This window comes from Struthio camelus, chromosome 14 (genome assembly GCF_040807025.1).
Source record: "Struthio camelus isolate bStrCam1 chromosome 14, bStrCam1.hap1, whole genome shotgun sequence".
Classification (NCBI taxonomy): Eukaryota; Metazoa; Chordata; class Aves; order Struthioniformes; family Struthionidae; genus Struthio; species Struthio camelus.
In genome coordinates, this window is record NC_090955.1 from 398,492 (window position 1) to 426,230 (window position 27,739).

Here is a 27,739-nt window from a genome sequence, read left to right on the forward strand (position 1 = left end):
ACTGCTAGCGATAATTGTTGGTTTCAGAGCCCAGGTGAATGAAATCCTCTGCTGACTGGTCCAAAGCAGGCAGTTTTCCGTGCCATGGCATGCCACTTGTCTTCAGCTTCAGCTCTTTCTTCCAGTGGGATACCAGAAGTACTTTTGGCATGCTTGATGAAATTGTTTTGTTCTCCCAATCTGCATACTCATAACTAGTGTTTGCAATATTATTCCTAACATGAAAGTACTACTTGTGTCCTTGCAGGCTCTTAAGGGAATCACACAGTAGTTAAACAGAAACAGTTTTTAATCTGAACTGAATTGAGTTGGTTAGTTCTGTGGATCTGAAAACTACACTGAGAGACGTCAGGTTTTCTTAAGTCCTAAAGTTATCTTTTAATAGTGATTGCTTTTTCTGTTGGAAGAAAAGTTAATGTTATCTTCCCACCACCCTAGCTGATGCAGACTGAATTCCATAATCTCTATACAAATTAGCAAAAATTCTAGTATGAGATACAGTCACAGTCTTCTGCAAAGACATGCAAGAGAGGTCACAGTCATTCTTAAAGTGACATTTTCAGTAAGTGTAATACATACAATTAAAAAAAAATCTAAGTAGAAAAATAGCTACTTGAGCTCATTTCTGAATAGTGTTTTCCTGTGAAAATTACTACAGTTACAATACTTTCAAAATCCTCTCATTAACTTAAGATGCCCTGTGTTATATTTAATATGATTAATACTCTTGCAAACACTGCTCCCTAAGAATGCTAATATTAGAATATCAGAAGCTCTAAGGGTATAAAATGCTAATTCTGCTCCATTCTGTATATTTATTGTGATAGTATATTTGGTGTCACATAAAATTAAGAACAAAAGCCTTTAACTGTGCAGCATGTAGTACGTGAGAAGGTTCCATCAAAAGGAGAATATCAGGACCTAAACAAATCTAACATTTCTCTTAAAGGTATAGTTTGTATATTTCATATTTCTCACTCATGTATTTGAGATTTTTTTGTGGGAGCTAGGCAGCTGCAACAAAGCTGTTAACTGCAGTAGATAAGACACAATGTAGTTGATTGGCTTTGTATTTTATTTCAAATTTTGATTTGCAAACCCATCTTTCAATTCAGAAAACAAGCAACTTCTAGTCTGCTTTTTTCTTACTATGCGTTTTTATGTAATATCTGCTTGAGTCTCCCAAGGACTTCACCTCCTCTTTGCGATACAGCTATTGTGAACTTTACAGGTGGCAAGTCTACTTTTGAACAGAACGTTATGTAGTGATAAGCATTATTTACCCAAGATTCAATTTTTGTTCCCATAAAGACAGCTGCTAATTATGTATCATAAACCTAGCTGAAGAGCCGAACAAGTTAGCCAAATGAAGGCCTCGTGTAGCAAGGTTACTAATTGTGGTGTCAGATACTAAGCATGATGATAACCCAACTAAAAGTTCGTTGGGCTTTCTTGAATGTTTTAGGTTTTAGGTATAATACTTTCCCCAGACTGAATCATAATTAGTTGACCTAGCATTTACATTGTACCTGTAGTGTAAAAACTCTCCTGTAAGTACAGTAATTATTAACAGATATTATTTTTGGATGGCTATACAGAAGATAATTGTGTTTTGTATCATGAAAAGAGCTTAACTGTAATAGGGAGCAAATTTCAGTTCTAAGGTTAGGAGACCTTGCAGTTGAAATAAAATACCAGGGCTCCTTAAGGATACCTAGGTCATGCATTTGTTGCATAAGGCTTTGTAGGGAAAATGAACTGCCTTCAAGTTCATTCACTATCTTAAAACTTTTCAAGGATGTAGTTATTTTTCCCAAAACTTCAGGTAACAAAAAAAAAAAAAATCCCTCTTTATAAGTATTTCAAAAGTATTTCTTGTTTAAGAATTGTGTGGTTTCATCCATGTGTCAGCCTTCACTGCAAGCTCATCCAAATGTTTTGTCAGGGAATTTAAACTAATGAATCACACATGCATCATGACCTTAATGTATTAATTCTTAAATGTAATAACGCTACTGATCACGCTACTTCACATGTGATTGGCCCATCCTAGTTTAGAGAGGCCATGTTCCTTTGAATGCATTAGCTTAATGAACTGCAAGGCTAAAGATGCTCCACAGGGAACATGGTGGTTTTCCTTATCCATTTTACTGATATGAAAATAATTGAAGATTTGGGCAAACTCTTTTCCCAGATTTCATTTTACTGTTTTACAGAGAAAGAGCAAGTTGAGGGGCTTAAAGGCAGAGAACAGGGGGAGGGAGAAGCTTTATAACCTAGGTACATCTTCCCCAGATGAAATTAATCGTATTATTAGACAAACTCCTTCAGCAGCTGGCAAAACAGCAGGAACATGTCGATTCTGCTTCCTTGGTTACAGGGAATGATAGTGCACTTGACCTTCAGAGGAGCAGGGTCACAGAGAGGGCATTTTAAAACAATTCTCCCTGCTTTCTGTGACTGGAATCCTCAGTAATGGAGACTGGATGCAAATATCTGTGATCTGACTAAAAGTGACCTCGACATTCCTCTTGGATTGTTTTGGCCTCAGAGATTTGCTAAGGAAAAATGTAAATAAGGCGCAGGAAGGATTTGACACTGTAAGTACTAGAGTCTGCACAGTGTATAGCTAGGGAGCTCCAGGAATCAAACAATGCTAAGTGTATTAAAACAGATTATTTTTCCCCTCTCTCTTAAAATATGTGTATTTGTTATGTTGTGGGTAGGGAAACTGGGTGAGGAGGGATGAAGCTTTCTTTTGTATTACCTGTATTATTTTCTGAGCAACTCCAAGTCACAATATTAGTGGTTACTTTTAAATCACTGATGATTAATTCTATGTAAAATGTGGTGCACGGGAATTTGCTATGATTTAAGGCCTGTTTTGTTTTTTTTATCATCTCCTGTAAGACTCCCAGTAAGTTGACTGATTAAAGTGTATCTGACTTTTTTTTTAATAACATTTAGAATTGCATGCACTTACTATAATTCATTTTGGAGGACTAGGCTTTTGCATATAGCATATATAGTTTCCATAGCAGTTGCTTTAAACATGTGATACAGTTTTCATGGTGTGATGTTTTTCTGTACAATAAATTAGGATAGTCAATGTTGTGTGTCATCCTATCAGTAAACCAAATATAAACCATATTATCTTCCTGAAATGGGTACTTACAAACCATTTGAGTTCAGAATACTGTGATTCAGTTTATTTGGGGATCTAATTAAGATAGCTTAATTTTTCCTAAAGCATTTATTTATTTAACCTGTCTGAAGTCAACTGGTAAATCTCTGATAAAAATGCTAAAAATCTAGTCAGTATTGTATAGTCTCAGCTTTATTTATTTATTTATTTATTACTTAAATAATCAAAATTGGTGCAATTTACTGGGATAGGACCATAATAAAGCATCATAAGTTTATTCATTCTGATGTTTTGTGGTGAATGAATGTTCAAGGTAGAAATTCAGCTGTAAAACAAAGCTACAGCAGATTTTTTTCTTCATTTTTGTAAATGGGATATTTCAAAAAATATATGTTCCCCCTTTGCATTTGATTTTCTACCATGCTTGTTGTTCTGCTGCCAACCAATGGCATGTGTATTCTATCTGGAAAATATACCTCAAATGTTCAGTAGCAGTCAGAAATTTAAAAGAGCTGTTATTTCACAAAGTACTAAGTAGACAAGGCTGAAAAATAAGATAAGTCCTGCATTTCAGAGTCCTTTGCCATCCACAGTATGTATGTATACATGTGTTAATAAGGGTATAAAAATAAATTATGTAAGATACATACTGAAACATTCACTAATAGACAAAATATTATTCATTGGTGCACCATATCCTCTTAGCCAAGATTATGACTAAAATATTTTGTTTTTCAGTTTAATAAATATATGTGCATGAATATTAGAACATGAAAATGACACATCAGTATATAATGGCAGCAGGTCTCAAACTTACCCAGCTTTTCTAGAGTACTCACTGTTGGACTTAAAATAGCTGACTAGTCATATGGTGAAGATGAGAAATGACATGTATGTTACAGGAGACTGGAGCTGATGAGTGGAAACAACCTTTATATGATAATGTGGTCCATACTATAAAAATTGAGAAAATGTTTTACAGCATAAAACATTAGTATTTGTATTAACATAGTACCTGGAACCTCATTTGTACAAGAAGACTCCTTTGCAATAGGTACTGTACAAACACAATAAAAATAAAAGGCTGTTCAGCCCCAAAATATTTACAGAAGAATTTCAGTTTAGTTACTATATATATATACTGGCATGATTTTTGTGTGTTGATGTAAATCTCTGAACAACAAGGGGAAATAGGTCTATTTCAAAGCTGTGCCCAAGTGCTTTCTGATGTAAGGCTTTAAGACCCTTCAAATAAAGGCCAAGGATTCTGTAACTCAGAATCCTCAGAAACAATTGAAAAAGAGTCTTATAAGATCTTCTTGCTTCAATTTAGATCTTTTTAAGGGTATATAGCTTAGATAATGATTTTGCATTGCAGATAAGAAGGTCATTGTTCAAATGTGTCCCCTAGGAGCCTCATTGATCAAGTGTGTCCCCTAGGAGCCTCTTGATGTTAGGAGTCATTTTTTTTGTTGCCTACATATCTTGTTTTGTGCTACTGGAAGCCTTTATCATCCAATGATTAGAAGATACTACTACTTCTATACCTCCCCTGAAAATTTGCCTCATCTGTCAGTCAACTTTTGTTATATATGTGAAAGATTAATTTCAGATTAAAAGTAAAATTTAGATTTTACTTTTACAGTGACTAAATTGACACTAACCTGTTGTCCAGCTATACAAGTTTTGATAAATAAGTCATTCCACAACTGTTTGGCAGAAGAAGATTTTTATTAAAACAACCTATAAACTTCCTGGTTTGGGCCACATATCACTGCATATGTTAAAGACTGTATTGTTACTCCCAAATATATAAAGTGTTTGGCTTTTTTCTTTGAGGTTAACCAAGACAGGGAGTTCAAAGACAAGTTCCAAAACCTTAGAATCATTATCTTGAAGATTTCCAGGGAGTACAGTACATTCCCATACAGGATGCAATTATTTTCATCAGTCTGGCACTGCACATAGTTCTGTATATAGTGTGGGATGGTATAAGTGTGTATTTAGGGCTTGAAAAAACCCAAAGCTTGTATATTTTAATTAGTGCCATGGATTATTTACAATTTTGAACTCATCAAAATGTAAAATCTGTAAAGTAATGTAAATATTATCCATTTAGCATTAGATTTGCATAAGAATCTAGGCTAGAACATTTTTTCAAAGAACAGAGTTGTGGCCTATTTGTGCCTTGCTGTTTTTAAGTAGGCAGTTATGTCTTAAACTGACCGTAGAAGAGAATAATAGTGCCATATTCTGTTCATTGTTTTTATAGAGATGTCATTCGAGTATTTTACTACCAATAAAATGGAATATTGGTAGAAACTGACTTTTTTTGTTATTGTAACTTTTTAAGAAAATACTGTAGTTGTTATTCAGATATGCTGCATATATAAAATTTGCTGTCCGCGGGCTTCTAAATATTACTGTGTTTTTTCCATCTTTTTATATAAAAACTGTCAATGAAAAGGTGACTGAAAAGGTATCCATGTTGCACTGCTGACTGACAGTAACATCACCTCTGGAGTTGCTGCAGTCTAATGTGTAAACATTTATTTACTAATTAGAATTATATTACTTGTTCTTAGTTGGAGTCTGTCACACAAAGATAGTAGTATCTTGTGTACGTGAAACAGTGTTCAAAGATTTTTTGTGATTGTTGGCGAGGGAGAAATATTGGTGAACATAGGCAGTGTATGATTTTTTTAGAACCAAAATATCTATTTGTTCCGAAATTTCTCGTAAGAGTCAAAGCATGGAGCCACGTCATAAACTAGTGACTTCTAAAATACACCAGAAAGCCAAGCTTTCCTTAAAGAGCACTGCACAAATAAGTATATGTAATTTTTTTTCTAATAAGTTCCTGTATTGGAAGTAGCAGAATGGATTGGTTTTTCTTCTTCTGTATTGAAAACAAAAAAAGTATTTGAATGAGATGGGTTCTAATTCTTCGAGCACTTCCAAATAATTCTGACATACCTTGTTTTTATTTTTGTTGGGTTAAATCCTAATTTCTGTGTGGTCAAGTTCAAAACTAAAGGACAAAAATGCACATATCAATACTGAAAAAAAAGTATGTATACACATCTATATCTGGAGATTCCTCTCCATGCTAAGGTCTGACATGATAGTTCAGTTCATGTTTATCTCTGAATAAACAAATAACACTAAATAAGGCACTTATAAGTGCCTTATTCACTATATCCTAAGCTTAATAAAAAAGGGCTGGGTGGCTGTGGGGAATGGCAAGCAGCACCTTTTTACCAGTGAGCTGATTGTGATGGCCAGAATACAGGTGTCCTCATCTATACTTCATTTAAAATTATTAAGAAGAAGCAATTAATACTAAGAGTTGAACAATAAAGCTGAGGATGAACAAGCACAAAGTCTGAATATGGACAAGCACAGTCTGTAGAGTTATATGTATAAATTTACATTGCCAATGCCACATCCCTTCTGTAAACAGAAGATAAAGGCTGTCAAGCCAATAGTTATCTTGCATGTTTAATTTAATATTTAACAGTCATTCTCTGAAAATGGGTACACAAGTGGCTCTTTTTAAAGCTTTTTCCAGGTATTCAGAACCAAATTTGCATTACAACTTTGGTGCTCTAGAAAGTGATAAATAGAACAATGAAACAACAATAGTATTCAGCTGTGGTACCAAATTTTAGTCTCTGTCATACTGGTGAAATCCTCATTGAGAATAACTGAGAATAACAGGGATTGCCCACGTATACCTCAATATATTGGCGTTCTAGTGAAGTATAGTTTCCAGAACAAATCTGCAGCACTGCAAGGTAGAAAATAAAGCAACAAATATTACTAGTTTAAAAAAAAAAAAGTGGGATACAAACACACTGAACAACTGGAATTCTAATTTTATTCTACTGTCTAAAACACAGATATCCAGATAACCAACCATCTTGCCAATTACCTTAAAAGTATAGCACAGTAAAATAGTTCTAATTATTACTTGGAAAATGAAATTGCCATTTTCTCCAAGTAAGCCATAAAGACACCACATTTCAGGAAGACTTTATAGATCAAATTACATATGAGACATAAAAAGTGAATGCCAGTGTGATCAGATAGGAATTATGTGGACCTTTCCAGCAGATTTTTTTTCTCTCTCTCATCCCATTTGTGTTTCTGGGGTTGAGGACATGTTTATTTAGGGTTCTAGGGAAAGCTTAATTAAATTTGGGCCACCTGAAATTGGAAAAATTTTTCATACAGTACTTTAAAGCTAATAAAAGGTGAAATAGTTAACATGATGTGTCATTGTGTAAACAGCCCGTTTTGTTTCTACAGAAGCAAAAAAAGTGTTGACTACATCACTGAAAGTTGAAGCACTGAAAAAAGTGTATTTTTGCATTTCAATAAACTGAAGGATCACACAGTTTAATTACATGTTCTTTGTTTGAGACAAGCAATAATTATTGAGTGGTTCTTGTGGGGGAGGGGTTGTTTGTTTATTTTTTTCATCTATCAGATCCATTCTTTTCCTGAAAAAGCCAATATTCTGATAATTCATTGAAAGTAGATCCCAGTAGGTTTAACAGCTGAAATCTTTCTAATAATTTTCGATTCCATGCTAGGGCCATCTGATGTTTACATGTATTTTAAAGTGTGCTTGGACTGTGACAGCAAATCAAAATTCCTTGGATTATTTACAGGTGCAGACTGTTCAGACTTCATTATCTGAATCTCCAGTGATGACCAGCCCTTCCCAACGTATCCAGATTATTTCCACAGACTCCTCTGTAGCTTCACCGCAGCGCATTCAGGTAAAAATCCATTGACTAATTATTACACCTTCGTTTTTTTTCTTCTCCTCCCACTTAGTTTTGTACCAAGCATGCTAAATTCAGTGGAAAATTTCCTTAAATTGTGTGAGAGCAGATCATTTCTTAGTGCAAACTAAAATTATTTTACTCCTAAGCTTGTATTTGGTGATGACTATTTGACTGTATATAACAATCATATTGACTATGGAGTCAGTGGCAAGTATTTGCAAAAGTTAAACTTACCCTAGGTGTACAAATCTCCCTTAGCTCTCTCATAGCAAACGGAGAGACACTGTCAACCAACTCGGTTCTAAGATGGTCTCTAGAAGCATTGCTCTCCTTTGTATTTAGAAGGAGCCAGTGAGAGACTAGCCTACTTAAGCAAACAGTAGCCTTTGGGAATGCTACACAGTGGGTCGTTATTGCTGATAGATAATATACAGATACCATCAATATATCAGAGTTCTAAATGTTTGCAGTGCCAAGTGATATCAAATATTTCCAAGTATTAATGTTACTGTAGTATTGCAGTGCTTGCAATACTGATCTTTTGCCCTCCTTGACCTTGTTCTCCACCATCCTATTCTACTCCACTTCTGCCAGAGATTGTACTGGAGACCTTGTACTCCAGGGCATTTGGAACAGTCCTTGCAATGCGGCTTCTACCGCAGGATGGAGTCTCCCTGGGATACATCTTGATCAGGTTGGGTTGTTACTTGGGTCATTGGGATGAAAGAGAACCCTGCTCCTATGAACAGCCGCAGAAACGCTTCTTCAATAATTTTGATATTACCGTTATACTTAATGGAATCATAATACAGTTTTTTTTTTCTGTAGCATCATTCTCCAAGATTCAAATTATAGTATGCATCATTAGTCTTTCTTACAAAGCTAAATATCATCCATTTATTATCCAGCCTCTTTTGTCTGGGCTATCATCAGTGTTTACATCTGATATATAAAACGTTACAAAGAAGTCTCTGTGATTATTCTTTATAGAGAGGACCAAGGAGATATTCTTCATGTCTCAACAACATTTAGCTATGTGTTTTATCTAAGATATGTTCCTCTAAGGTATCAAAAAATGGTAGCATCTGACAGCGATATTGTTTCACTTGCTGATTCTCCAGATTCTGGTTGGATGGAAAGTTTCCGTTTTTGATACAGTTTTCTGGTGGCATGATCTCTATTTTGCCTGGTAGAGTAGCTGTATCAATACATACCTGCTATTTCATTGCAAGATATATGTTCTCACAAAATGAATAACTGAAGCATACTGAATATTTCAGCATTCATAAGGTAGGTATTTCCATTGTAATGATTGCTTAGTTGTGCACAATAATCTACCTCCTAATATCACAGATGTTTCTGAAAAAAACTACGAATCCATGCTGAAGGAGAATATTAGGATGAGAAAAGAATATTCCCACTTCCTTAAAACAAATACAGACAGTATCACAGTGGTGCCAGTCATAATCCAAGATTAGATTTCAGTGTGAATTATCCTATTAGCTAAGATCTTCCATATGAAACATGGTGGTGGCCAAGGAAAACTGTAGGGAAAACTTTGGAGAGCTTAACAACTCTGCATGGGGCTGAGAGGTGAGGATTGTCTTTTAACCTTTGAGTTGCTTTGGAGTTATGTGTTAGTAGAAGCAAACTGGATTAAAATTCATCCACTTAAGCACTGAAACATTTATGTGGATACAGGTCTTTAAAGAATCTCTGGAAGCTGTGCCTTGTCCAAAACTTAGTAGTAGGCAGAAATTAATCTTCATAAGAAATCTGGCTTCATCCCCAGCTTTGAGTACCATTTCCATCCTACAAGTTTCACGAGGTTTGTAATCAAAGCAGCTAAGATGAGCTTTTCCTGAAAAGTTTCTGTAATCTAAAAATATCATCCTATTTATAATTTAATTCTTACACCTCTTGAAGTTTGCTACTGTAGAAATATTATGATGTACACAGGATTTTCACAAATTTTAATTTTTGTGGGTAGTTCTAGTCCTTTTTAAGACATTCTAACTTAGTAAAATTATTAGCATACGGTTACACTTCCTGTAAGACAGGTTTAAAAAAAAAAAAACACATGGCAATTCGATAAAAAGTCTAGGTAATCAAAATTAGGGAAATAAATATACTATTATTGTGACAGTACACTCAATTTAACAAAAATATCAGTGTATGTGCAAGTTAGCTTCACGTTTTTTCTCAATAGTGGTTTTAACTCTAATCAGTAAGCCAAATACATAAATATGTTATTTCAGTATAGCTGATATAATCATATATATTCAAAACAAGTACAATTCTCAAGAATTCACCAGTGACTTTTTTTTGTCAGTTAGAGCAGTTTTTAATTTGCGAAGGACGAATTTCCATGAAGAAATAGTCTCATAAATACAACCTGGGTACTGAGATGGTAGTAGAATAACTATTCAAAATTAATTAACAGTCCTTTAATTTGTCTTTAATCCTTCATTTTTTAAATGTTGATGATAGTGATATGTATTTTTTTGTTGAGGATTAAAGTCATTAACCTGCAAAATCTTACTTGTCAAGGAAATTTTGCACCAGTGTTAACTAACATAACTTTAAATATTGTGTATTTGTTTTTGGCCAGCTATAATGTTATTAATGTTATCAGATGTATGTGGAATACTTTTTTTTTTTTTTTTTAAATAAAGATCGATTTCATAGTGTGCTAATGTCTTTTCAGCTTTTCAGAATGAGGTAGGTTTTACCTCAAGGTATATTTACTATTTTTTTTTTTAATTCTTTATGTGAGGAAATTCCTATGATGCTATCTCATTAGATTAGACAGAGTATGCCTTGCATATATGCCTGCCACTCATCATCAACTGCAATATGTTATATATTCATTTAGAGAATTGAGAGAATCAGTAGGGAATACAGGAGTCTTCAGTATTGTGTTTCATTCTTACTTTGTTTGTGGCCCACTATACATAACGCCTTTTGAAGTGTAAAATGAGATTACAATAGTTCTCTTCCCCATATCTTTTCATTAATGATACCAGAGCTGCCCTTTTCACAAACTCTTCTAGCATTTCCCTTCTCTGCACTGAGTATGGATATACACATACATATGTATTTGGTTTGATTCTATTGTTTTGCACTTTCTGTAGGCAGGTCAAATAACTTTTTGCAGGTCTAATAACGGTACAAATAGCAAAACAATAAATAACAAGGACCGTTATCAGACAGTAGCATATAATTTTGAGGCAGAATCAAAGGTTTTAAAAACTTAAGTTTACTGTGCCGTATAAAAATCTTCAATATGTTTTACAGATTGTGACAGATCAGCAAACAGGGCAAAAAATCCAAATAGTGACAGCAGTGGACTCATCTGTATCTCCAAAGCAACAGTTTATTTTAGCCAGTCCAGATGGAACTGGTGCAGGAAAGGTGATACTGGCAGCACCTGAGACATCTAATGCCAAGCAGCTTATCTTTACCACCACAGACAACATTGTGCCAGGCAGAATTCAGGTAAATGTAACAATTAAGGTAAACCATAGATTTTTTTTTTCTTTCTGTTTTTGATTTTTAGATGAGTTAAGTATACAATTGCTCTAAGACATTAGAAATTGTAATAGTTTTCTAAAGGTCTAATGACATGGATTGGGCCATACCTATTAAAAGATGTGTAAACCATGCAAATTGTAGGCTTCGTTATTCAATCTTAAATCCTCCTGTCTTCCTTCTTGTTCCTCATGCATTCCATTACATTCATCACCTCTTATTGTGTGTTCACGTTAAAATCCCAAGTGTGCAAAGACATAAATGCATACTTAAGCTAGTTCCTGTGAGAAGTGCCAGGATTTCAGATGGTATTTAGAGATTCAGAGATGTGCAGAGATACAACTCACCTGGGCAAGCTTATATTCACAATGCAGTATCGAGACATCCGAGTAGAAGCTCTTTGGAGCAGCAGCTCTCCTTTGTTGTATTGCTTTATGGGTCTTGAGCATAATCCAGACCAACTGGAGCATTGCAAAACAAATTATATAAGACCATAATCCATCTCTAGTGAAATTTGAGATTTCTTCCCAGCATTCATGTCTTTTTTAAAAGATGCCTAACCCCTATTGTTACAGTTAGAGTAGAGAATATTTTACAGGAAGAAGTATGATTTTTACAGAAATATGTGAAAAATTGTGCTGATAGTCTTTTAAAAAGAAGTTTAAATTGACATTTTGTTTTGCCATGCTAATTGGTTTACCTGTTGTTAAAAGAGTTCTTTTCTGATTTGTACTTTTATTTGTCTGTGTTGAGTAGAATATTTTGGACAGAAAAAGACTTGAAGGCAAAAAATAATAAAATTTGGAGATCTAAGGCCTTAGGAAGCAGAACTGTTTGTATAATAGGTCTCTGCTTCAGGCTATCCCCTCTAAACCTTATATCCCTATTAACAAGAGAAGAGATAAATGGGAACAGCATCTGAAATACAGTCCTCTGTGGCTAAAATGCAGTAGCTGCTTGACAATAATTGCAAGAAGGGAAGGATGCTGTTAACTGCACAAATGAGGAAAGTTATTTGTCCTGAACAAAGTTGGGAGCTTAACTTGGAATTCTTGTTTTCCATGACCATTTTAAGAATATATCACTGAAATGGCCATCAAAAAAAAAAAATCTTTTGAAATGTGCATGGTATTTTAACAAAACATATTTTTTAAATGCCATCTCTTTTCAGCCATCATTTTCTGAATTGCTCTTTTATTGTTCTCTTGTAAGCTTGGCATTTCCCATGTCATTTTAGTACCTCTTTAACATGTTCTGATATGAATTCTGTATTTTTAAGCATGGTTGGCCAAAATTCTGCAGAATATTTATTTTAGATGTGAGCCTTATGTTACTAGAGCCTTATGTTAATAGCGCTAATATTTTCCTATCTTTAATGGAAACAGCTCACCTGATATATCATTAGATGAAATTTACCTTTGCTGTGGCTAGCACCGGTTGCTTATAGTTGTCCCCTGATCAATATGTTCATCTCCTCGTCCTCTATCTGTTCTAAACAGTGAGCTCTCACTTTTTGCAATAAAAAACTCTCATAAACTTGCATTTTATACTACTAAATTTAATTTCAGCTTGTTATCCCTTATCCTCAAATTCAGCCACCTCTTCCCAGTCAATACACCAACCTTGCTCTGTAGGCTAAGCCTCTTTCTTACATGTCAGGAGAATATATTGGCTAATTCCCTCTTTTTGGTTTTGAATTTTATTTTAGATAGTGACAGACACTGCTTCGGTGGAACGTTTGCTGGGAAAAGCTGATGTTCCGCGGCCCCAAGTAGTAGAATATTGTGTGGTCTGTGGGGATAAAGCGTCAGGTAAGGAAGTATACAATGAAGCATACAAGAAACTTGATTGAAATGATGGCTAGGATGAAGGGAGGAGGTTGCATATATTTTAATTGATGTTAACCATGCTTAAGTAAGAAATTACTGAAACACTTAACCTTTATGCTCTTATAATGGAATTTTTAGCATGCAATACCCTTTGTATATTTTATATCCTATCTGTAACAGCAGATAGGATTGCATCTGTACTTGGCCAGAATTGGAAAACAGACTGTCTGAAAAACAGACTTACCCTTTCCCCTCTCTTCTTTCATTCTTTCCCCCTGACAAAATACCCTGACAACAGGTAAGCAAGAAACATCCGGTAAGACTTTAACCATGCTTTCACAATTCAAAATGATGACAAGAATACAAAATAAATTTAAATTATGACTTTTACGGTATGTTTTACTTGCCTAAGATAAACATTTTGATGTTAAAACATATGATGTTATCAAATGACAATTTCTTATATATGTTTCCTTTCCATGTAGGTCGTCACTATGGTGCTGTCAGTTGTGAGGGATGCAAAGGTTTCTTTAAAAGGAGCGTAAGGAAGAATTTGACCTACAGTTGTCGTAGCAACCAGGACTGTATCATCAATAAACACCATCGGAATCGTTGCCAGTTTTGTAGGCTTAAGAAATGCCTAGAGATGGGCATGAAAATGGAATGTGAGTGTTTAGTACCCAATGTGAGACTGTGCCTACCAAGTAATGAATATGTGGACTACCACTGCTTTTTAGTGTACTTCAGTTTCTTTCCATTTCAGTGTATGTTGCTTGAAGATTAAGAGGGAACAGAACTTTGGCAGCCAAAGAATCTACCTCACCTTTCTTTCATCACCCTTTTATGTCTGAGGTGCAACAGTGATTTGTTTTGAACTATGCGTTATATTACGGTAGTCCTTGAGGAGCCTGGTTAGAACTTTACTTACAATGCATGTTACAAATACAGCATATGTTTGTAATACGAAATAGTTTAACATGGATAGTCATAAATCTGAGTCTAGTTTTCCATGTTCAGAATCTGCTTTCCTTTTGATTTATTTTTGCTCCTCTCTTTCTCTAGTGATAGAAAGTGTTTGATGTCCTTTCTTTTTAAATTTTAAATTAATTTTATCATTTATGAGCAGAATTATATTATAAGAGGCATTGTATATACTGTCATATATTAAAAAATATACTTTCATCTTTGTATGCGGTGCTTCCTGCAGTTGCAGTGCTAGGGTCCAAACACTTCTTCCAATGTACTTTGCTTCTGATTTATAGCACCCTCTGCTTCCAGTCCAGGACTTCATGAAGCCTATTACCTGGTTGTTTTGCGATAAATTTAAGGAGAATCTAAGATGAAGCACTTCTGATCTAAGCAAGATGTGTACTACTGAGTTCCAGAGGAGGCAGAACTTTAAGATGTAACTATAAGAGTTCTTTGTTGCGTTTGCACTTTGGAACTCCAGACTTCTAGTGATCTGATTGTTGTGCTTTCACATATTGTGCTGAGTATAAAGGGCACATTTGTGCAGGAGGAACTGCTGCATTTTCGGAAATTTAACCTTTCTTAGCTGAAGATTAATCTGATATATGCTCACTGACTTTACTGGGCATTGGATCAGGTTTCTAATGAATACTTTTGTATTCACCAAGCCAAGAAAATGGATATACCGTCTTTTTGATCCCCTAAATTCTGCTTTCCTCTAACAGTATAGCAAAAATAAAACCAAGAAGTAAATAAGCCTTGCTGGCTACGAAGATAGAGAGAAACATATATGTTCAAAAGGTCTATATGGTAGGATTAGACTTTTTGTTTCTTAGATAATAATGGATTGAGTCTTCTCTAGGGGTGCTAACTGTTGTATGATTAATTGGTATAATGAATAGCACAGTAACAGTCTTTTCATTTATATAATGCCTTACGTTTGCAAACCGTTGTGAGAATTAATGTTTTTACAACACTTAAAATATTTGTATTAGCCTCATATTCTTTTTTTCCTTAGTTTTATTATCCTCATTTTCAGGTGAAAAATTGAGGCAGTCCAATGGTGTGCCAAGCTGTACAGGAGTTCCGTGCAGTTTAGCGGCTTAGATTCCAGCTAGCTAACTTTCTGTAACAATCTGTTCAGTTATAAAATCCTAACATTATAAAGATACGCTTTTCACTCTATTTGAAACTATAAAGGCACTGTTTCTTACTATTTTTATTAAAAGATTTACCACACCTGTTTGGCATGTTGGAGATTAAGCTTATTTTCTTCAAGTTTTCAAGTGGAGATATTTTCAATTCTGAAAAGGTTGGTTTTGGAATGCTGCTGCATTCATTGGCTTGAATGAATGAATGAGTAAGTTACACACGCACAAACTCCTCTCACAGGCAATTACGCTATATCTCTCCCATAACAGTGTGATCCTGGAGCTACCTTGCCTGTCTTGACTTTGGGTTCATTCTGGGTTTGTATTATTTTGAATCATCCAGGATAAGATTGAGTCTAACATTTAGATATTGGTTTACCTTATCAGTTACCTAAAAATAGATTTTGAAAATACATCTTCCAGAATGTTCCATTTGATGAAATGCCAATGTAATAGCAGGCTTTGACTTCAGTTTAGCAAAACTTGAAGCCAATGATCAACCTATTACTTTCTTAGTTAAAGTGTACTTAGTCATAGGCATAGTCAAACTGGAGCATGTATTTCTGCAGTCTTCGTATTTAATTTCCAGTTTTGCACTGAACGGACACCTCACTACGATTGTGCAAGCTGAAATCCTACTGTGAGAATTTTGCTTTCTTTTTGTAATTTTTGGTTGAATTATTTCCTTTCAAATCTGTGTGTTTTCTATTTTTATGTAGCGGTTCAAAGTGAAAGAAAACCTTTTGATGTGCAACGTGAAAAACCAACGAACTGTGCAGCTTCCACTGAAAAAATCTATATCAGAAAAGATCTACGAAGTCCTCTAATAGCAACTCCAACATTTGTTGCAGATAAAGATGGGGCACGGTGAGTACCTCAGTATAAAATTAGTCTTGTTCAAGGGTACTTCTGCATATTGGTTTGCAGGTACACCTATACTCCTTTTCTCTATGCTCCGAGCCATTGGCCAGACAACAGTTCTAATTCACAAGTCATTTACTTTCATTATCAAGACCAACCTAGTATGTTCTGCTGCTCATCAAAATTTTTATGTCCGAGTACAGCGAGGTAGTTCCCAGTTCAGAGCTGACTCATGTCCAGCCAGGTCAAAGCATAGGCAGGGCGAATATGTGATATGCAAGCAAAAAGCACGTAGACTTACCCTGTGATGCATTCAGGTTACCGCTTCTCTGAAATGAAATCCGCAAATAGCGGAGTTAGCCTTCTTCCTCCTAAAGACAGTAGCAGAAGAGACTGTAGTGACTGCTGATTCAGATTCCAAAAGACTGGTCTCAAGAACAGCAGCAAAGGAAGAGCAGCTTCCTTTTATGGAAGATATTTCTAGGTGGTTCTCATGCTCTCAGTTGTCTCTTTAGGCAGTGGGTGTGGAAATGCATGAGTACTAAAGAATATTACAATAAATGAGGCAGGATTTCTCTTTTTCGAAACAGAATGAAATAGAAGTCTAGATTAAATACCGCATTTTGAAAACTGTAGGCCCAGATAGTGTTTGAACAATGAATAACCACATAAAGATAGTGGATCTCAATATCTAGTTTATAGATAGATAGATACACACACACATACACACACGCACTTTGTGGAACAAGTGACACTGCAGTTTTGAAGGCTGGGCCTGAGATTTGTAGAACTGGTTTTCAGATTTGTCATTTGTGAGTCAAACTGTTTAAAAATTGCTACTGTCTGACACATTGGCCGCATTGATATTTACTTGTGTTACAGCTCCCTTTCAGACCTATAAAAGATGATGTTCATTAAGCATGACTGTATTATTTATGTAGGATTCAGGTTTGCATAACGCATGATAATTGCTGGCTGGGATAGCTGACAATTTCAGTGTCAGGCACCTGAACTGTAAATTCCCTGAACTTGTTCATTACTTCTTTGTATTGGATTGTGCAGACCTGGAGTGTTATAAAAGTAACAAGTAATACTTATATTTACTGACTGCAAGGACTTGCCCCTATCTCCCTTAAAAGGCAGCAGAAGTAAAGGCAGCTGAGAGTTTAAGCAGACTTTGATTACACAGCTGTTTATGGCTGCTTTATAATGTAAAACTTACCTTCTTACAGTACTTTTTTTAATTCAGTGTTATCCATGTCTAACTTGGAGTGCGCAGTTATGGCTTCCTCCAAAGTCTAATGCATAACTCTGTGGCTCTAAAATGACTCATAAGGACATGAGAAGACAAAACTTTCCTTAAGACAGAAGAAACTAGAGTCAAAAGCAAGTGATAGGGAAATCTGTTTAGGAAGTTATCACTGCTTTTGTACAGGAAAGGAAAACATATTGGATGTTAGAATTTCCTGTCTTTCTATTTCAGACACTGTTCCAGAAAGACTTAAGTCCTGAAGGATAAATTCTGAGCTTCGTTAAATTGTAAATTTAAAAATTGACGATACCTTTTATTCTGACATAGGTAATTACACATTCTTTTGATAACTGTAAATATTATTAACTGTTACAATTTTGAACAGGTCAGCAGGTCTCCTTGATCCAGGAATGCTTGTGAATATTCAGCAGCCTTTGATCAGGGATGATGGTACAGTCCTCCTAGCTGCTGACTCCAAGGTAGTATTTCTTTCAGTTAAATTCTGAACCTATATTTTTTGGCTAAATTACTCTAGCTATGTACATAGACACAATCATTCTTCATCTTGAGAAGATAAGGCTAGGGTAAGTCTAAAGATCTGTAAGAATGCTGGTAATAATCTGATCAACAAGGACATTTCTTTTCATAGGTATGTTTATGCATAAGTTTAGCCATAGCTAGTTCTCCACACGAAATGTCAGCAGGGACGAAGACTGGTGGTGCCAGTAGAGTGTAGAGATCATCCTGAGACAGATGTGAGCCATTGGTCATCTTGTAAATATCCAAGGGGAAGGGAAAAGTACATAAGGAGAAAAGAACACAAAGATTAAAAGCAGGAAAAATGTATTTCACCTGTAATTTTGATCCACTAACACAGTTCTTCCTTTCTAGGCTGAGACAAGCCAGGGTGCTTTAGGAACGCTAGCAAATGTTGTAACGTCTCTTGCTAATCTCAGTGAGTCACTAAATAACGGAGATACTTCTGAAATTCAACAAGAAGAGCAATCTGCAAGTGAGATTACACGGTATGCATTTACATCTGCAGGTTAATGTAGCAGGCTGTACTTTCTGTTATGTTCACTTACACTCATTCATTGAAGCAATTTGATATTGTGCCACCAAACACAGTAGAGATTGCCCCCTACTTTGAACATCAGTTCTTTAGAAATTCAGGTTTGATTGTTCTCCTCAGCCTGCGCTCCTCTTCTTGCCAAGAATTGTGTTTCATGTTACGTTTGGTTGTAAATGTAGTGTTCTAAAGCTGGACCAGATTTCACACTCAATAAATGACTCGTTTGTGACCTTAAACAGTACCTTCTCTTGAGAGACTCTGAGCATAACAACATTTTGGTACTGTTTTATTTGATAGGCTTATCGTATGGAAACGTCTTCTATGCAGATCTCATGCCCTTAGCCCTGCCCTTTAGTGGTGGTATTGCTGATTTCTCTGTGAGAATGTGCTACCAAACTACCAGTTGGTAGTGTAGGAAAAATGTGGTTAACTGTAAGATTAATAAACAATTTTTTAATGTTTAGAAAGAGACTGAGTTCTCATTTAAAGTCTTTATTGCCTATCTTAATGAGAAAAAAGCAATGTGGAATCTTGCAATTTCCACTTTGTGCAGGGCTTGAGATTTTTAAGTTGACTTTTCTAAAGGACAACACAAATTGGCAGTATAGTGAAAGAGGAAAAATACTTGGTTTCAAAACTGTCCAGTCCTCCTCAAGTAGAAGATTATTAATAGGTGCTTAACTTCATGTTCTTCAATCTTTTATTTAAACTCTCTGAGTGAACTGATACTTAAATACTTTATACTCTGCAGCTTCTACTTATACCCCTCCTTTTTTTAGAGAGAAAGATCCTAAAAATCAAGAAGACTTCTTGACAAAAATAGTGGGAAAACAGCTTTATCAAATACCATAATACTGTCCATTGGTGTGAAACAGGAGCACAAAGTTCTTCTCTAAATCTAAGCTCTGTTTATCATAAGGAGGGAGTTTACACTGCCTTATTTCTGCAATGGCCCAGCTACAGTTTGAGTATAGAGAAGTCGAGGGACCAGTTTCTCTTACGTAACCGTCAGAAGGTTTCTAAGGCTCTGTCTATACTGTGAAATCAGGAGTTTCTCGTCATATCCCAGCTTGAGGAGAAGGCAATTTGGGCACGTTGTGTCAAAGGGAATCACACTATCCTCTGCTGTTCCCACAAACTGGACATTGAGGACAGGGACTGCACGCTCTGCAGAGTGCACCTGCTCTATAATCGTCACCTAATCTGTTATGAATGTCCAAGATGAGAAGGAGGGGACAGTGGATGGTAAGTGCAAGAGACCTCTTTATTAGCAAAAATGAGAACAATTAAAGCAAGGCTTGTGATAGGGAAAAGTTTCTCCCTTACAGAGGAAATCTTTTACCAGCCATATATGGAACAAAAGAAAGGGGCCAGATGGTATTGAAAAATCTAGTCCTATGTCTTAGCATAAACAGTTACAGTTTAATGTACAGTTTCTGTTCATTAACTTTTGAGTGGAAACACTTTATAGGGTTTCATCTGACCACTGCTATGAAACTTCTAAGGTTGTAAGGAAGCACTCTTTCGTTGTTTATTATTCTTTTCTGCAGAGCGTTTGATACTTTGGCTAAAGCACTTAATACCACAGATGGCTCAGCAGCTCAGAACTTGGCAGATGGGATGGATCCTACAGGAGGAGGGAATATTCATGTCATCAGTAGAGATCAGTCAACACCAATTATTGAAGTGGAAGGACCCCTACTTACAGATACACATGTCACATTTAAGGTATGTACTTCTTGACATATCTTGCTAAACAAAGTAATTTTTAAGACATAACCCAAAACGAGCTTACTATGTTTTCTTTATTGTTATATTTAATTTTGTGAACATCCCCCAGTAAAACATCTACTGTTACAAAGTGTCTAAACAGTTTTCACTCTTGCATGTTGTATCTGAAAAGTGTAGGTACTATTTCACAGGACCCTTTCATAGACAGAAGGATGCTTTCAAATTTATTTTACTTTCCATTGCTGTTGATGATCACGTTCCGTATCAAATAGTATGATATGCATACTTAATTCATTTATAAATATATACAGTTTAAAACTTTCATCTAAAAGGCTCCAGTGCCGCCTTAGATGCTTACAGTTAGGCCACTGTAGAAGGTCTTGCACTTTAAAGATGCTGCTGTTTCAAGTGAATGCAAAGAAATACATGTTGATGAACAGCGTGGGAGAAACAAGAATGTTCATATTGCTGTTACCAAATTGCATTGTTTCAAGATATACAAAAATAATTACTGAGATAAGTAATACTTAATGTAGTCAAACCTTTATCATGACTTGCATATTGCCATTAATTCTGTTTTGTGAGCATAGATTTCTATTGTATGATTTTCCTATTTTAGATGTTTAGAGTTGATATTTTACTTTTTAAAAGTTACAAGAGAAGTTTTATAGTACTGTGACACTAAAAACACTCTACAGGGCAATGAAATTACAGATTTAATTGTTATTAAAGGACTATTTAAAACATTTTAGAAGGAAACGTTAGCAGCCACATTATTTCTAATTTCTTATCTCTTACCCTCATTTTACATTCCTTGCCAGTAGTAATGAATTGTTTACTTAAGTTTTACTTTGACAGTTTCTTATCACACAGTTGGCTATGACAGATTATAAGAGTAGTTGGAAAGTTTTTGTTCCTTATTTGATTTATAATAAAAATTTATTTATGCTTGAACTACATATACTGTACTGTACTTTTATTTTTTGCAGCTGACAATGCCCAGTCCAATGCCGGAGTACCTTAATGTTCACTATATCTGTGAGTCAGCATCACGGCTACTTTTCCTCTCTATGCACTGGGCAAGGTCCATACCTGCATTTCAAGCACTTGGGTAAACAAGACATTTTTCTGTTGAACAGTTTGTTTTCTACTGAAATTTAAGTACTGATCTGAACACTTTTCAACTGTTTTGAATTTTTTAATTATTACATTGTTTAATTTTTAATTAATTCTTTAAAATGTGTGAAGGCTATGCAATTTTTTTTTTAATGAAAAAATTGAAGATGGCAGAGGAGGGGATAATTACAATATTTAATGTTACTGTGGTTACAGAAGTGAAAGGTGACTCAAAAGCATTTAATTTGTAGAAATATATCTCGATAAAGAACTAGAACCATTTAACAGATAACCTGAAATGGTTTCCAATAATATTGTAATTCCTGTAATATGCTAATATATGCCCTTTACTAAAGTTATATGGAATACATTAATCCTTACTATTATTATTTTTTTATAATTAGCATACTTTATGTAGGGTAATGCCAACATGATATGAACACTAACGATAGTTATTTGATTTTGTGTTGCTTATAGGCAGGACTGTAATACAAGCCTTGTGCGTGCCTGCTGGAATGAGCTCTTTACCTTAGGCCTGGCACAGTGTGCACAGGTGATGAGTTTGTCTACCATCCTAGCAGCTATTGTCAACCACCTCCAGAACAGCATACAGGAAGGTATGTGTTCAGTGTATGGCACTTACAGATGATCTTCCCTGTCAATGGTACAGGGTCAGAAACTGGAATTTGAATAACATTTGTCACAAGGTATTTTCTGATGGGTGACAGCATTGTTCACCTGATCCAGGGGCAGGAGAATCCCTCACTTGCGATGATGACCTCTCCCGTAGGGGTCTCTGGCCCTTGTTGCACTGACCTCACAGAGATCTTTCAGTGGGACAGAAGTGTCCACAGAAAATATAGGGATAAGGTTGGAGAAGGTAGAAATTTTCCTCCTCCATCATCTACATCTGACTAGCAACGTAACGAAACATTAGTGCATCCTGAAGTCAGGTTTCACTCACAGAGCTTTCCTCTGATCCAGATGTAAATTTTCTTTTTCCTGTTAGAATGATGCCTTTTTCTAAACCACACCTGATTTTTTTTTTCCTTCAAAAACCTTCCCTCTCCCCTTTAAAGTGTACTCATTTGCTGAGTACCACAACAGAAATATTCTTGCGAATATAATGGCTTTGGATACTGCTGTATGATACAGTGGTGATAACTGTATTTTGAAGTTTAATCCAAAGCATTAAACAACCTATTTCCTTAAGAAGATTTAACTGACTTTTTTTTTAATTTAGCGTTGTGTTGTTGGTAATTATATCTACGATGAATGATAATTTGTTATGGTTAGGGTTCTTGCTTTCTGTTTTTACTTTAATGATGCTCCAAACCAAGACGACTGATTGGGGTGAAAATAACATTCCACTTTTCATAGGAGAAAAAAACAATACTAGCAGCTTTTAAGTCTGCGAGCACAGCATATGTTCACTTGCAGAAATAGAACAAAGTTTATATGTAACTGGCAAATGATAAAAAATGTATACTTTGTGCAGGTAGCCAGAGTTCTCCTCCTAGGAGAGGACTAAGATAAAAGCATACTAAAATCTATGTAAACTTGAGTGACTGTAGAAGCATGAAAATACAGTATTATTCCAAGAGGAATATAGGGAATGGGCAACAGACACAGCTAATGATTGATGGCCCTCTTTTTGATACGTATCTTGGGAAACGCTCCTGTGCCAGCACGAAGAACCTTTCAATACAACACAAATGATGTGGCAATGCTTTTTACACCTATGTGAATGCAGCAAATACGAATCAGGGAGTCCAAAATAGGCCAGGATTCTGCTGGGATGTTAGAGAAGTTGGACCACAGGTCTGATAGATCTAACAGAACAGTCTCCCCTTTCTTAGGGAAGCTCCAAAAATGCTGTTGCAAGTATGAAATCCTCTCTCTGGAGGTTTTATTGAAAGCTATTCTGTGATGGCTTCATAGATTATGCTTTCATTCTTGTTTCAAATCACTATACAAAAATTGTCTAATTTCTTTTTTTTGCTGTTGAGTTTTTTATTGCGAGTGCAGAAAATATGTAACATAAATATAAATTACATCAAAAGTCCACATTAAGGCACACAGGTCTAAGCAATGGAATACACCATTAGCTGTACAGACAAAGATAAAATATTTAAATTATAGTAACATGAAATATTAATATTAGGATCATGCATGGACTAAAATGATTTTAATGTGTTTCTAAATAAAAAGGTTTTATTCGTTGTGATTTGACTTATCTCTGAAGTTTAATAATAATAGTTATATATACAGAGTTTTGTTTTAATATAATCTCTAGAGGTTTTTTTCTTTGACTAGTCTAAAGATATGCGATCAGAGAGGGAAAGATTTGTTTACCAAATTAGAATTCTCTTCCTTCCTCACTGAGTAGCTATTACTACTTAATTTTAGCTTATTCAAAAATAATAAAAGATTTTTAAATCAACATTTTAAGAAAGAATATGAAGCCAACATAAAGAAAAGGATTTTGCAAAACATCAGAGAATCTATGTATATATATTTCAGTGACTATTTCGCTTCTGAAGGAAAGACTATTTACCACAGTGAATGAAAAATTCGATTCCGCAAGTACAAATATAGAGGGGGGGAAAAAAAAAAGTAGCACTGTCATTACTGCTACAGCATTCACTTCTGTAGAAGTTAACTGAATGCTGATTGAAGATAATATTAGAATTGCATGATAGCATGTGTTTTGTGCTTTTTGTTCATTCCCAAAATCACACTATCCATTTGTAGAATAATTCTTGATAATTTGAGAATCTCTGCTCAGAACAGTGCATCACTGGAATAACATTGGTGTTGCAGATTATGTTATACTGGGAAAATTATGAAGAAGAGTTAACATTCTGTTTGCTAGCACTGTGTTGGACTCATCTTTATAAATCTTCACTCCCATAATCATTCAGCCATCCTCATAGTATTGTTAAGTGTTTCTAAGATATCAAAATACTTGACACAATATACTTGACAAAATATTTGACACAAAATGCTTTAAAATGTCACTTGGCCTGTTTTATAAAAGAAAGGATGTTGGTTAATATATCAGATATAATTGAGCTCACTTAAAAAGTAAGCGATGTATTTTTTTAGATAAGCTTTCTGGAGACAGAATAAAGCAAGTCATGGAACACATCTGGAAACTTCAGGAGTTCTGTAACAGCATGGCCAAGCTTGATATTGATGGATATGAATATGCATACCTTAAAGCTATAGTCCTCTTTAGCCCTGGTAAGGAATTTAGTAACTGTATCTTTTAGAATAATGAGCTACATGTGTTAATTTTCTAGCGTTTGGTTTTTAAAAAGACTACTAGCCTGAGATCAGACTGTTCTGTTAAGCTGCTGATAAAATACCTGACTGTTCCACAATCATGTAACATGAACAGTATATATTTTAAAAATAACTTTGGAGCAACATGTCCAGACTACTTACAGCTTCATTATATAAGTTATTTCCTGTACACCCACTTTAGAAGACTAGATTCTCAATCCTCTCCTTCCCTAGCTAAGCTTCCCTACTTAAGCAGCTGAGAATCTATCAGTAATCAGTTACCAGGGACGTGTATTAGCACTATTAGGCAAGTCAATGCAAGAAGGATTAGAGGAAATACATTCTCAAAGTGACAAAAGGGAATTGGCTTCAATGTTAGTATTTTTAAAAAACTTGTCAGAGGGATAGAAGATGAAATACAACAGAAAATCTCCTTTTTTTTAGATGGGGCTTCCACAAAAACTCAAAAAGTAAATGTAAATAGGCTGTCTCCCGTTTGTTAAAACAAGACAGCAGATTAACTAAAACATGGTCAGCAGTGTTTATGAGATAAGAAGATTTACTCAAGATACTTGAGATTTTCTGGAGTGATACGGTAAGAATATAAAAGAAGTGGGAAGCAACAGTCTTTCTGGACAAGGGAGGATAAATGTTCCTAGGACACTGACAGTTTAACTTAAAACTGCTGACAGATTGAATGAAAGGGAAGCTCTCGCTCAGAAAGGTAAATCATTTACTTTAAGTCAAGTATGTTACCACTTTAACATATTATCAAGAAAAGGGATATCTTGTAATCTGTTTCTTTTTGCATATATATATTATTTTCTCTTTATAATAAAACTTAATTTAATTAGAAGATGTTGGTGTCCTGAAACTTTGCTTTTGGAAATTTCTTGCAGATTGTATCATTAGGTTTAGGTTTAACACAGGTTTTATTCTAGTCTGCGGAAAGAGAAACTATCCAAACTTGGGCTAGCTCCCTGCCCTTTCAAGGGAAGCGCTTCTTGAACACAGCAATGAAGATATCATGTATCTGACTACGCCGAAGCATTTTCTGTTTTTTTCTGATTGTGCAACTGTCTTTGAGGAGCTGAGTCAGCTGGAATTAGAACAAGGGACAGGCTTGAGAAGGTCAGGAAGTTGACCTGTCAAGGGAAAGAAACCTGGAGATTTCTCAATCTATGTAGTTAGTCAAAATCAGAGTGAAACATTTAAACGAGCAGAGTTAGAAACATAAATTGAGAGTGTCATTGCCTGCTGCCTGATATATACCTACAGGACTGATCTTACCCGCTTTTCTGTGGATGCAGCTGGCTATAGAGACAAAAGTGAGTATGTTAATTCTGAAGCCAGGAAGGAAATGTTCAGTGTAATGGTTTCCTTTATGCAGCTAATATGTTAAATATCATAACATAAGACAAATATTTAAATGAAAATAAATGTGAGAATCTTGTAACTACATAAATTTCATGATGTGTAGGGAAACAATCGACATACAGAAATGTTTTGTTTCTTTAGATCACCCTGGTCTGACCAGTTCAACCCAAATAGAAAAATTCCAGGAGAAGGCACAGATGGAATTGCAGGACTATGTACAAAAAACCTATCCAGAAGATACTTATAGGTATTTATTGTCTATAGTACCCAAAATAACGTTATGGGCCATAGCTGGCAAAAGTACAAAACAACATCCTGACATGAAAGTGTCCTTTTTGACATCTGTTCTTTTTTGACAGTTGAGCTAAAAGAACTAGAACCTTGTTCACAAAAGCAAGCAGATTCATTTAAATAGAGCAAGAAACAAGAAGCTTAGCTTCTTCCATTTAAATTAAACTGTGTACTTTGTTCTTTAATTGAGTTTCATTTCCATATTTAGAAAAGCAGACAGACATAGTTTAATAGAAGTTTTAAGAATAACTGCCTCAAACATTTTTCTTTTAATTAAAATGATGCCTCCTTTTGCAAGTCAGAGTTGTCAAAAAGAGGTTCTGAGATAATTAAAGGCAACTTTAGTCCTTTTAATGTTTGTCAAGTTACCTATGTAGAAAGGTATTAAAACTGTCAGTTTATAAAGCCTTGAAATCTAAGGATTATATGTGGAGAACAGTAACCAAGTCTCTTAAACTTCTTTTTATAAGAAATTCTCACTTCCTGCTCCCCCCTCCCTTTTTTTTATTTCTAAGGATTTGCCTTTGAAGTATCTAATATGTTTGGTCAGTTCTCATCTATTCCTGTTTATTATTTGCCAGAAATAATTATCCTTCTTTTTCTAATCTCCTCCATCAAAACTCATTATTTTATTTTTAAACTTCACTAATGCAATGATTCTCAGTGCCACAAGGGAAATTCTAACCACTCTCTAGTAATCAATCCTAGAATTTATTTATTTTCCTGTGAAAGTTACCCCCTTGTGGAAGACGCATGCAATCCCTTACACTTAAACAAGGGTTGAAGATAGTGTAGCTTTTTTTTTAAGGGAGCTTAACACTGGGTCAAGAGATGGGGCATCAGGATTCCCAGTTATGTAGCTACAGTCTGGTGGGTATGGTGCATCGATACTTTGATCACTTTTCTAGTCTTTATGCTAGAGTGGGGATGGGAATTTCTGCTTCAGAAATATCCTCAGATACCACATTCTTCTTCCATACACAAGTTAATTATTCTGGCTTTGTGCAAGAGAGCTGAATTTCTACCATTTTAAAAAAAAATACAGAATTTTTTCTATAGAGTTACTGTTCTTAATAATGATTCAAGGAAGAAAATTAGAGTCACAGCCCAAATACTCTTCTGTATTTTAATCAATATTGTTTATTCCCCTATGCTCACCCATAGATTAATTTAGAGTACAAATCTGATTATTTCTGAGCAACTGAATGCTGACACAAATTGAGATTGGAGCAAAAGTGTTACAGCTTTCACAAAAATGGTGGCATGGCTTGAATCTTTTTCCAATTTTTTCCCTAATGTTTACAAGAGTGGTATGGGCAGAAAGGGCTTA

The 27,739-nt window shown here is 35.1% G+C and overlaps 1 protein-coding gene across 12 annotated transcripts in view; it reads left to right on the plus strand.

Annotated features, from left to right (window-relative positions):
- Positions 1-27,739, plus strand: part of NR2C2 (nuclear receptor subfamily 2 group C member 2) — a 45,048-nt gene that overhangs the window by 7,505 nt on the left and 9,804 nt on the right. For 9 of the 12 annotated variants that reach the window (XR_011134519.1, XR_011134518.1, XR_011134520.1 and 6 more), the window contains 12 exons: positions 7,822-7,932; positions 11,239-11,439; positions 13,181-13,283; positions 13,787-13,966; positions 16,141-16,288; positions 17,920-18,013; positions 18,426-18,559; positions 20,157-20,334; positions 21,327-21,448; positions 21,931-22,070; positions 24,562-24,699; positions 26,260-26,365. Coding sequence is in view for 9 of the 12 variants with exons in the window: in XM_068907283.1 (XP_068763384.1) it covers positions 7,822-7,932; positions 11,239-11,439; positions 13,181-13,283; positions 13,787-13,966; positions 16,141-16,288; positions 17,920-18,013; positions 18,426-18,559; positions 20,157-20,334; positions 21,327-21,448; positions 21,931-22,070; positions 24,562-24,699; positions 26,260-26,365 (1,655 nt within the window). In the remaining 3 variants the exon portion in view is untranslated. Of the gene's footprint in view, positions 1-7,821; positions 7,933-11,238; positions 11,440-13,180; positions 13,284-13,786; positions 13,967-16,140; positions 16,289-17,919; positions 18,014-18,425; positions 18,560-20,156; positions 20,335-21,326; positions 21,449-21,930; positions 22,071-24,561; positions 24,700-25,185; positions 25,395-26,259; positions 26,366-27,739 lie in introns of those variants that run through there. The other 3 variants (XM_068907290.1, XM_068907289.1, XM_068907291.1) reach the window with 3 other exon arrangements.